Here is a 12477-nt window from a genome sequence, read left to right as displayed (position 1 = left end):
TCATATCTCCTCTCAGCCTCCTCTTCTCCAGGCTAAGCATACACAGCTCATTCAACTGTTCCTCATAAGGCTTGGTTTCCAGACCATTGATCTTCCTGATTGCCGGCCTCTGCACATGCTCCAGTTGTCAATATTCTTCTTAAATTGTGGTGCCCAGAACTGGACACAGTATTCCAGGTGTGGTCTAACTAAGGCAGAATAGAGTGGGACTATTACTTCATTTTACTGCTTTTGAATTATGGTGCTGGAGGAGACTCTTGAGAGTCCCATGGACTGCAAGAAGATCAAACCTATCCATTCTTAAGGAAATCAGCCCTGAGTGCTCACTGGAAGGACAGATTCTGAAGCTGAGGCTCCAATACTTTGGCCACATCATGAGAAGAGAAGACTCCCTGGAAAAGACCCTATTGTTGGGAAAGATTGAGGGCACAAGGAGACAGGGATGACAGAGGACGAGATGGTTGGACAGTGTTCTCGAAGTTACTAGCATGAGTTTGACCAAACTGCAGGAGGCAGTGGAAGACAGGAGTGCCTGGCGTGCTCTGGTCCATGGGGTCACGAAGAGTCGGACACGACTAAACAACAACAATTACTTCATTTGATCTGGACACTAGACTTCTGTTGATTCAGCCTAGAATAGCACTGGCTTTTTTGTTGCTGCACCAGCCTGTTGACTCATGTTAAGCTTGTGGTCTGCCATGACCCCTAGATACTTTTCACATGCACTGCTAGTAAGCCAGGTGTCCCCTACCTTATATTTGTGCATCTGGTTCTTTCTGCCTAAAAAAAGTCTCTTGGACACCTGCAGACTAACAAGTCTGATTAACAGCAAGAAGAATATTAGAGAAAAGCAGAAAAGGACAGAACTTTTATCTTTATATATGCTGACTGGGAAGTATTTACTCAAATGTAAATTTCACAGAATAGAAACCAATTAATCCCCCAGGCAGATCACCCCAAATAAATCCTCGTTAACTTCCACACACACGAGATCATCTTGAATCAGCTTTCTATTAATTCATCCCTAATCAAATGTGCTTTGATGTGAAAAATCAAACTAGATGCAAGCAACCTGGCAGGGCACCTAGGACAAAGGAGGAGACAAAGACCTCTCCCACAGTTAGCTGGGGGTTTGGGGATAGATTCTATTCAGTTCACATTTAAAGTTGAATCCACCTTATTTGCAGTTCCTGAAACAATATGCAAAGAGAATGTAGTCATGCTTTGAAATTTACACTGTTCCAAATCTTTGCAGTACAGTTCTCCCACAAAGTAATGTATCCAAAATGTGTATACTAGGCAAAGTGTGTGTTAAAATATGCATATTAATGAAAATAGCATATAGAAATGTATTGTGTTAGGGAAAATTGCTTGCCAAGGGAGCCGTCGTTTGTCCGCAGACAGTTTTTTTGGGTCATGTGGCCAGCATGACTAAGCCTCTTCTGGCAAAACCAGAGCAGCACATGGAAACGCCATTTACCTTCCTGCCGGAGCGGTACCTATTTATCTACTTGCACTTTGATGTGCTTTCGAACTGCTAGGTTGGCAGGAGCAGGGACCCAGCAACAGGAGCTTACCCCAGGGATTCGAACTGCCAACCTTTTGATTAGCAAGCCCAAGAGGCTCAGTGCTTTAGACTACAGCACCACCTGCGTCCCATTTAAACAGTATAAGAAAATACAAGTTAATCACAACAAACTAATATCATAGAAACAGAAGGCTACAGTCAACTATGTTCCACCCAGTGTAGAACCACTGAAATGAATGAACATGACTAATTTGAGCTGATTTATTTCCATGGGTCTATTTTGAGTAAGGTGTTTGTTGGTGGCAACCTAAAAACCAGCATTGTAAAAACAGGAATCTACACACATGCCTCACTTGATTGCTCTTTATGAAGATGTGGGTGCAGCTACAGGCAACCTGGATACTTCTAGGGGAAAGAAGCCCCTGACCACCACTGCCCCTCTTTTGGCCATGTGGGTGGAGCTGACATGGGCTGGACCTGGATTTCCCCCCTCCTACAGCTGGGTGGGGAATTGGTTTAATAGACTATGGTATAGTGTGAACATAACTTCTATATGCACTGGGAAATTAAATATAAATTACTCACTTTATCGCAGTCCTCTGGAACTGAACCTGCAATATCTCCAAGGTATGCCTATAGTTCATGGAAAGCCTTGGCAAAAAGGTTTGCTGTAGAATCATAGAAATGAAGAGTTAGAAGGGACACTGAAGCTCATCTTTTCGCTATGTCTGAAGCAATGAATAAATTATTCTTCACACATGGACAGTGCTGCACTAGAAACCGTATGTGGGATTGGGACCCTAGCGAGAGCACTGCCCTAATGTGGCAGTGGAGCTGAGAAAGGTTCTTCCCTGAAGCCCTGCTGTTTCTGTTTCAGCATTTAGTTCAGAATCATGAGGACTGGAATGTTAGGTGGGCTACAGTTCAGTAACAGAGCAGAAGCTTTGAATGGATAAGGTCCCAAATTCATTCCTACACCTCCAGGTGGGGTTGGGAAATAGCCTTTTCTGAATCTCTGGAGAGTTGCTGTCAGGCAGTGTATCCAACACTAATCTACACTGGCCAATGGTCTACCTCAAAACAAGGCAGTGGATACCTTGTTGGTTGGTTGGTTTGTTTGTTTGTTGGTTTGTTTGTTTGTAAAACTGCCTCTGCATGAAATCTGCCTTTATGCTGTACATAAAGACATTTAAAGTTACATTAAAATTTACTTATAGAATTTTTTATTTAAAAAACCACCCAACATTACTTCAAAACAGATATATTAAGTTACTTTGGACAAGTGGCATTGCATACAAAAAAGAGCATTTTGGGGGGGAAATGCACAGAAAAATGAGTATAGATTTTCATGTGAGCTGGTAGGGTAGAAGGCAGGGAGACCAACAACAGGTGGCACCAGAGCCAATGACAGGCAAAGTCAATTCTTTCTATCTTTGCCCCCATCTTCCTCCCTGCTGATTTCTGCAAGGACAACACTCTGAGACTGAGGAGGAGGAAGCAGACAGGCAGGGTCATCTGCTGGGCTGATTGTTGGAAGGCAGGCAGAAGAGAGCAGGCTGAGGTTGGTGGGGCAATGCCCCATTTGCCCAAATGAGCCAGCCTCCACTGCCCTATGCATGGAGCTGCTTCCCAGAACACCTGTGCAAGAGCTGTAGAGCATATGTGGCAGAGCATCTGCTTTGCATGAGTGTCTTCCACTAAACAGCTTGCATTCTCAAACAGAAGTCAATGCCACCTAACAATAAAACATAAAAGTTCAAAATACAGCACAACTAAACAATAAATCGGCTCAGAAGAGCCCTGCTGGACCAGGTCAAAGCCCATCTAGTCTAGCACCCTGTTTTCACAGTGGCCAACCTATGGGAAACCCACAAGTAGGAAATGAGATCAACAGAAATTGTATTTCCCCACAAATGGCATTAATGCCTCTAACCGTAGGGTAGAATACTACCATTGCAGCTACTAGCCATTGCAGCTACTAGCCATTGCAGCTACTAGCTATGAATTTGTCTAATCCTCTTTTAAAGCCATCCAAGTTCGTGGTCATCATGACCTCTTGTGGTAACGGATTCTGTAGTTTAGCTGAACGCAGCACAAAGAAGTACTTTATCTTATCTGTCCTGAATTCGCCAACATTCTGCTTGAAAAGTGAAATACAGAAATAGAATATTAAAAACAATACAAGTAATAAAAGCAGAATTTAAACATTTAAAATACAATTCACTAGACTCTAATTGGGAAGGCTTGGGAGAAAATAAAAGTTATGACTTATTTGCATTGAATTGGATTGTTATAAGATCTTGCATATTTTGTTGTTTCTTCAGCTTGTAAACAGCCTTGCATCTAGCAATATAGAAAGGTGGTATACAAATGAAAACTGAAATAAAAATGAAAAAAGAGTCATGAATGGAATGGTATTGGGAAGAAATCAAGATGACAAACTTTTTTTATAAAAGAATGGAAATGATTTGTGGAATATTTGCAAACAAATTGTAAACAGATAAGAACATTGGCAGGATTGTTGTAACAACCTGCAGTTTTATAAGAGTATATATTTAAAGGAGATGAATAAATGAGCAAATTAAGTTAATTTGGATGTACAGAAAATATTAAAAATAAATTTAAGGAACCACAGAAAGAGGGGGAAGGAAGTCAAGTTTTGAAATGTTAAAATGATTGTAAAAATTTATTGAAATGTATAAAACTGAAAATTAATAAGAAACTAACAACAAAAGAACCAAAGTGCATGTCTGACTATACTTTGCTTTCCCTCACCTCTTAATCATGAAACTCAGGAGGACATGATCCTCCTAAGTTTCTGAGTACTTCCACTCTGTCAATCAGTTCCTCCCTGTTGGTGTCAACCAGGTCCAAGATGTAGGGTGTGTGCTGGATTCTCAGATACCCTGGTCCAGAACTGTTCAGCGCTTTATACAGCAGTAATAAAGTGGCTCAATAGCAATTTGGCAGACAGTAGAATGCTTTCAACAGAGGTCGCTCATGTTGCCAATAGGTTGCCCCAGAAACAAAGCTCTTACCATGTGGGTTGAAACACAGAGCTGCAAATTGGTGGTGCTGTAGTCTAAACCACAGAGCCTAGGGCCTGCCGATCAGAAGGTTGGTGGTTCGAATCCCCATGACGGGGTGAGCTTCCGTTGTTCAGTCCCTGCTCCTGTCAACCTAGCAGTTCGAAAGCACATCAAAGTGCAAGTAGATAAATAGGTACCCCTCCAGTGGGAAGGTAAACGGCGTTTCTGTGCGCTGCTCTGGTTCACCAGAAGTGACTTGGTCATGCTGGCCACATGACCCAGAAACTGTACACCAGCTCCCTCGGCCAATAAAGCAAGATGAGCACCGCAACCCGAGAGTCATCTGCGACTGGACCTAATGGTCAGGGGTCCCTTTACCTTTACCTAAAAGTCAAGTGTTTCACTCACTATAAACCTGCAGAGGTCAAGGTGAGTGACACTGAGATGTAGTTGAAGCCTTTGATCATGATCATGCTTTCTTCTCTATACCTCAGAGATGTGATTGAAGAAGGGAGCACCTTCGCTGTGATACTCTCCTGACAGGGATGGGAGTTGTGTACACAAAAAACAACTGAAGCATTTTTGAAGACACTCCCCTTTTTAAAAAGGAATTCTGGGAACTGCAGTTTACTGCTCATGGTTGTTACAATTGTCAGCATCCTTATCAAACTACAGTTTCAAGGGTGTTGTGTATTTTGTGTATGCACCCCACTATTATAATCTCTAAAGTAGCTTTATCGATTATAAAGTAGCTTGCACATTGAGACTTGCGCATTTGGTGCACATGTAGGCTTGCACATTTGGGGAGGTATCAGTCTGTGGGAAATGCTGGACATGAGACTTTTGGGGCTATTAAAAATATAACCAAACCAGTACCCCCATTTGCACAGAAGACCAGAGAGAATGATTTCTGAAGCAGAAAGTGAGAGAGACTGAGACTGATGGCAATCCGGTCTATATTTCCTAGAAGTGGCAACGAAAAGCAAAACAAATCCCTTTCCAGACTGTCTGTGCTCTGGGGCTGCCTCTAGAAAGGTGTTATAGGGTTGCTGCTATCCTCCCCTACGCCCCCCACACAGAGACACTCCGCCCCGGTTGAAGGGTACTTAATGGACACGTGAATTAACGAGATGGGATGTGTGTGCCAAGATTCTATTCGTGTGTTTTCTGAATGGGGTTGTAGCTGGTGCCTGTGAAAGACTTTCTCCCTCTCTTTTCCACTTACTTAGGAGGAGGATTGGGAAATCCTCTTGGCTGCCATCAGGGGGAGCATTTGAGGTCTTTAAAGAAACATATATACTGTATATGTATACACACAAAACAAAACAACACTCCCGCACCCCCAAAAAACGTCCCAGCTGAGAAACAGATCCACAAACGAATAAACGTTCAGTGTCTTACCTGTGGCTACCACTCCGCTTAACGGAAGCAGAGGAACAACTCAGGAGCTAAAGAACAAATCTGATATTTGAATTAAAAAACAACAACACAGTCTCCAACATCAGTGTTTTAGTTTTTCTGAATGAAAAGCACAAATTAAATCGATGAGAGATTTCTTTTTCTTGGGAGAAGGAGAACCGAAAAGGGAAACCCTCCGCACACCCATTGGTATTCCTTGCTCCGGCTTCTGGAAGGACAAACGGCTTTCCCCCTCTCCCTTTTTTCCCCCCGGCGATCCGATGGGAAACCTTGGATGCAACGCTCTGGGTTAGCTGCACCGTCTAGCTGCTCCGAGGGGGGACCACGAAAGGGGGCAGCTCTGGCTGGCGATTTCATAAGTTTTAAAGGAAATAATATTGGTGGGGGGATTTAACACAGAGGGGAGAGGGAGAGGGAGAAAGAGAGAGCGCGCAAAAAGAAAGAAAGAAAGAGAGAGAGAGAGAAAGAGAATCAAGTTTCAACTCTCTTTATGCGGTGTAGGAAGAAATAATAATATGTATAAGAATGGGGTTCACCAGCAAAGTGCAAAGAGGTTCATGAGAAAGGGGTGGTTGGGGGTGCGAGAGAAGTGCCAAAAAGGGTACAGCGCAGTGGTGTGCGTGCGTGAGTGTGTGTGTGGGGGGGGTAAGGAGTGTGTGCGTGCGTGTATTTTGGGACAGGTTTTAAAGCACCTCTGGTGGAAATTCACATTGGAGTATACTACCTTCACGTTGACTGCCCCTTTTAAATACGAATAAATAAGGGAAGTAACAGCGAAGGTGGTGCTGTAAGACCCCGCCGAAGTGCTCCAACCTATGTAGCTCTCTCTAACCCCCCACCTCGCTTACTTCAAAGTGATTGATTAGTCACGATCACTGCAGTTTGGGGGGAATCTCTCTATCGAGGTGGAGCACCCTCCCCCCCAATAGATTTCTTGTTTACTCATCATCTTGGAGGGGGCAACTTCCCCCCACTCTTTCTCTCCCCCCCCTTTCATTTAAGTGGAGAAGAAAGGAGGGGGAGAAGGGGGAGAAAGGGGGCTGTGGCTTACGTTATAAAGGAGGCACCAAAAAAGAAAGAGGGAGAGAGAGAAAAAAATTAAATGAATTAGAGCATCTTTTGGGAAGGGGGAGGGAACCTCGTGTGTGCTCGAATCTTTGGAGCCGAAGCTGTTTCTTTTTAAAGAAGGAGGGAAAAGAGAAAAGGAGAAAGGGAGAGAGAGAGAGAGGGAGAGAGAGAAGGAGGAGGAGGAGGAGGAGGAGGAGGAGGAGGCAGGAAGAAAACCGAGAGAGACGACAAGCTCTGAGTTTTTAAAAATCTCATTTTTATTTTGGTTTCAAAAGGTGAGGGGGGAGAAAGAGAAATCCTCAAAGCAAAAAAAAAAAAAAAAAAAAGGGGGGGGGGAGAAGCCACTGAGAAGGGTTATAAAAAAAGCGAGTCCCTCAGAAGAGTGAAGCGCAAAGCGAGGAGGAGCCCCAACCTGGCAGCACGCGAGGACTTCCAAGGGAGCAGGGTGGGGGGGAAGCCTGGAAATGCAGCGCCGGAGCGTCCTCCTGCCCCTTCTGGTGGTGTGCGCGGCCGCGGCGGCGGCAGCCCATGCCGGCGGCGCCGAGTGCGGGCTGGCCGAGCGCTCCGGCCGGGCTCGAAGGGACACCCGGCAGGCGGCGCAGCAGCAGCAGGCGGCGGCGGCAGCGGCGCAGCAACACGCCGCTCTCCACTCGCCTTACCCCGCCCCGGGCACCTGCGCCACCAGGTTAGCCCGGGGTAGACGCTCCTCCGCGGGCGCGGGCGGGCCGGAGGCGCCGCGGGCTCCGCGCCGCAGGAGGCGAGCTCAGGAGGGCGGGGAGCAGCCGGCAGTCAGCCGAGCGCTCTATTTTCGCGGCGAGGGCGACCAGCTGCGGCTGAAGGCAGAGGTGGAGTTACCCCGGGATGCCTTCACGGTCCAAGCGTGGCTACGGCCCGAGGGCGGGCAGAAGACTCCGGCGGTCGTCGCAGGTAAGCAGGACTTCCTCTACTGGGGGCGTCCAGAGACACCTACCCCTCCACACACACTTGGGTTGAGCACTCCAGTTCTACTCCAGAGGAGATCCATTGGAACGGATGGAATTCAGTTAGGCATGACCATTCGTTCCACGGGGTCTATTCTGAGAAGAACCCATTGCAATTAATGCATTTTGTTAGATTTTTACGCATGGATTTCGAGACGTCTACTCTGAGTGAGACTGACGGGAGATCCAGTCCTTTGAAATGAATGTACTTCAGCTGTATTCATTCGGGTCCACGGGTCTACTACGAGTGGAACTGGCGTTGGATCTTACCCGTTGCCCAAAGGAATTACGTGTTGAACGTTGGCGACGTTTAGACCACGTTTGTGCGTGCCACATCTGGACTTACTGTTCAACTCTGGTTGAATGCAAAGTGTACGGCGGGCGGGAGGAGGCTCTTGAGTGTTTATGTCGTGGTTTGTTGTTTCTTTAAAGCCACGTGCTGTTGTGTCTCCAGTATATGCATGCACGCCTGTCTGTCTCTTCTATTTTGTGAATGGGCAGAAACTTAGGAAGTTTGGGGGAAACCGCAGGAGGAAAGAAACCTATGCACAGGTACTGCTCACGGGATCCCCACAGGCTTTGCCGCTTTGAGAAATGGATGATGGACTAGACGGGCCCTTGGCCTGATCCAGCAGGCTAAACTCCCCCCCCCCCCAAAAAAAACCCTCTTCCTTGTGCTTACTTCCGAAGAAACGTGGCTAGAAGAAAAGCCCAGGGGCCAGCGAGCGAGCGAGGGATGAGATAAGGTGGATAGGGCGTTATGCGTCTCCCCTTTAGACAGGTTGGTCCCGATCCTGCCTAAGAGCTGCCTTTTAAGTGTGGTTTCATACATTTTCGATGAGTTAACCGCACGCGTTTAACGGTGCCTCCCTATCGGACGCCCCTACTTGAGAGTAAGCCCGCTGGTATGGGAAGGAAAGGAAACTTACTTTTTAGTCCACGTGAGTTGGAGCGTATTGTAAAAAGGCTTCAGTCCTAAGCACGGCTGCTTTGGCATAAGACTGCAATATCCTAGCCCCGCTGAATCTGAGCGTGAAGCCCACTGAATTCAATATGATTTACTCCAGAGTAGGTGTGTTTGGGGTTGTGCTGTAAACCCGCGGGATTTATCCCTGAGTACACGTGCGCTGCTGGATCGGGCAGCAGTCAAGGAAAGCACGCTGATGTGGCAGGAAAAAGTTAGTCCTCCTCCTGTGTAAACCGTTTGAACTGGGTGGGCTTGCCTTCTAAGTAAAACGTACACTGGCTCTGTCCTATAGGAATCCTTGGGTTGTACCCAATCTAAGTGCTACTCGGAGTAGACCAATTTAAATGAATGAACCCAACTTAGTCATGTCCATGAATTTCAGTCGGTTTACTCTGCGTAAGACTAGCGTCGAATATAACCCGGTGAAGTTTTTACTGGATCCTGCTCATTTTTGTTCAAGAGTTCATTCCTCCCCTCACCAGTGAATTCATAATGGGACATTTAAAAAGAGAAATATTTCTCATTTGAATAGGATCATGGGAAAATGATGTCTCTTTAGACTTGTACTCCAGTGGATTGGACAGGCAGCTTATCTTCCTCTCTTTAAAGGTTCTCACTTTCCAAATGTGTTGGAAAGCTTCCCTGCTTTACTTTTGCTATTTGATGTTAGAATAAGCATGTGGTTTCCTAAAGCAGTGCTTTTTAACTGTATAAAGTGCTGGCAGTTTTAAAAATAGTGATAATTCATGAGCGCTTGCAGTTCCCAAACCTCATCGCGCAACGGGGCAGAATATGTGAAGGATCTTTTTTTCCCAAAAGCACACACATTTTTTCAGCATTTTTGAAATTCTTTCCAATATTGCAAATGTCAACAGCTGACTACAATATCATGTTGCACTATAAAAGTTTTGGCGCTCCCCCCCCCCCCCAAAAAATACTGTTGAACTGTAAGCTTTATTAATCATGAGGTCTTGGAACATGTGTCTTGTTTTTCATTCAACGAGGCCCCGGGAGAAGCTTGGACACATCCAGTACATATCCCTCTGTTCTTGGGAAGAGTAAAGAGAGAGAAATGGGGAATATATTCTCTGGTGGAGTTGGACTTGAGAGGCTTGCCCTGTTCCCTAGAGATAGAGTATTGGGATATGAGTATAAAAGTCTGTGATTTGGAACACTTTTAATTTGTTTTATTACATTTTCATATTGACTATCCTCCAAGGGGCGCAAGACAATATACATTGTTCTTCCTCCCCACTATTCAACTTTTATATCTACACCTCTGTGAGGATGATAAGGCTGAGAGATAGCAGCATGCCCCAGTGAGCTTCATGGATGAGTGTGAACTTGAATCCAGGTCTTCCTTGCCTATTTTGACACTCTAACCAGTACACTATACTGCTTCTTCTGGGGGAAGGGGATCAGTAATGAGAGCCAGTAATGAGTTCTATTAAACCTGTGGCAGTACCCTGAGATACCACTGAGGAAGCCCCTGGTTCAAATAATTTACTGTGTTTTGCTGCATTCTTTACAACAACCTTGAAAGGTAGGCAAGAGTTTGTTACCCTTGTATTGCATATTTTTATTCCCACTCTCTCAGTCTTAGTTTACCCTCACCCTCACCCTCGCTTCTGCAATGTGACAATAAATAAATACTTCCCAATGCTGCAGGGTTGTTGTAAGGACTATAGCAAAATGATATACATGAAAGAGTCTGCAGAGCTATGCAAATGTTAACTATAGCTTAAACTTTATTGTTATTACCAAGCCATAGATCTCTTAAAGGAAAAAGGAGGGAATTCCCTTTCTCTCACACACTGTTCTGGCAGCAGATGCTTTTTCTCTCTCTTTTTTCTGTCTCTGGGGCTGTTTTCTGTCATTCCTGCCACATTACAGTGTTTTTATTTCTTTATCTCGACTGCCCTATACTTGACCTACAAGATTGCTGTCACTCAGAGGAGTCTGTCCCGAAGCAAAGAAAACAGAAGCCACAGCAAAAAGTGGATGGGGGGAGAGAGACTTTAACTCTCCTTCCACTTTACCACTCAAGATGCCTTGTGCTGAGTCAGACAATTGGTCCACCTAGCTGAATATTGTCCACACAGACCAGCAGCTGCTGTCCAGGATTTTGAGAAAGTGATGTTCCTGGCCCTACCTGGAGATGCTGGCAATTGAAGCTGGGGCCTTCTGCATGCAGGGCAGGTGCTTTGCCACTGAGCCACAGTCCTTCTTTCTGCCCCACTCTCACTTTTAAACTATGGATGTTTGAGAAATTTACCTGGCTCGCCTTTTAGTTGTGAACTGACCTAACTCACACTCTCTGAAACTGATCAGTGAAGTGAAACACAGCTATCCTTTGAAATTTGAACTGCTCTGAATGTTGTGGTGTTGTTCTTCAACCCCCATCCCCCACGCCCCCATATGTACATGGTAAGGTGTACAGTCAGACAAAAGGCAGAAATTAGTCAAACTAGCATAAAAATGTGTACATCAAACAACACAGTGCACACAAATTGAGTGTATTAATTTTTATGTGGACTTTTTTGAGGCAGAAAAATGAGGAGCTCCAAGAAACCAAATGCTTTCTTTTAAAGCAGCTGGATCTGAGGGGGAAAGAATCCTGTAGGAGGTAACTTGCTGAAAATGTTGTGAGACTTTAGGTCCCATCAGCCCTGGCCAGCATGGACAAATTATTAAGGATGGTGGGAATCGTAGTCATACAGCAGCTAGTGGCCCCCATGTTCTCCCATCCTTCTGCTTTGTACACCAAATGGTCCCTATCTTGTGAAGAAAGAGAATAGGAGCAATCCTAAGTGAGGAAGATAATTTCAGCTGTAATCTTCCAATCTTTTTCCTTTGTTCATCAATGTTGTGACTTCTGGGTCTCAGGGATGCAACTGATCCTATTTTATGAGATAGAAAACAGTGGAGTACAAGCTTAGATACAGATATATAGACCAGTGGTGCAGAATGTTTTTCAGCACCACCTTTGTTGTTAGACTCATCTAACAACATGAAATGGAGCTTTTAGTGTTGGTGGTCCAGTTCTGTGGAATGCTCCACCAGCAGAGATTTCACCAGGCGCTTTCTGTTTCAGCCTTTAAAACCTTTCTGAAAAATTTCCCTATGTTGCCAGGCTTATGGAGGCAATAAAGAAAACACCTTTCCATAACAGCTGTTGTCCTCTTGTTTTATATGTTTATGTGGTTGTTATTGTATATAGATACAGTTGTTCGAAACCTTTCTGATATCCCCCCCTTTTGTTGATATAACTATTTTTATAAATATAATATAACTTTTTTATATAAATGAAGAAATTTAATTGGATAACTGGAGAGTAGATCATGGCAGGAATGGTGAACCTTGAGATCCTCACAATGGTTTTGCACGTGAAGTGTGAGTTATAAGTAATGTAAATAAATAAATGCAGATAACATTTGCATTGGGAGCTATCTTTAACTTTTTTAAATGAAAGATTACATATTTAAG

General features: G+C 44.8%; 1 protein-coding gene across 1 annotated transcript in view; it reads left to right on the top strand.

Annotated features, from left to right (window-relative positions):
* Positions 1–7297: 7297 nt before the first annotated feature.
* PAPPA (pappalysin 1) overlaps positions 7298–12477 on the top strand; it is a 239549-nt gene continuing 234369 nt past the window's right edge. The window contains exon 1 of the mRNA XM_083422840.1: positions 7298–7971. Coding sequence (XP_083278966.1) covers positions 7509–7971 — 463 coding nt within the window. The 5' untranslated portion in view covers positions 7298–7508. The remainder of the gene's footprint in view (positions 7972–12477) is intronic.

The sequence above is a fragment of the Podarcis tiliguerta genome, assembly GCF_965153285.1.
Source record: "Podarcis tiliguerta genome assembly, chromosome: Z".
Lineage (NCBI taxonomy): Eukaryota > Metazoa > Chordata > Lepidosauria > Squamata > Lacertidae > Podarcis > Podarcis tiliguerta.
The sequence above is the reverse complement of the archived record's forward strand: the minus strand, read 5'-3'. Positions and strand labels throughout refer to the sequence as shown.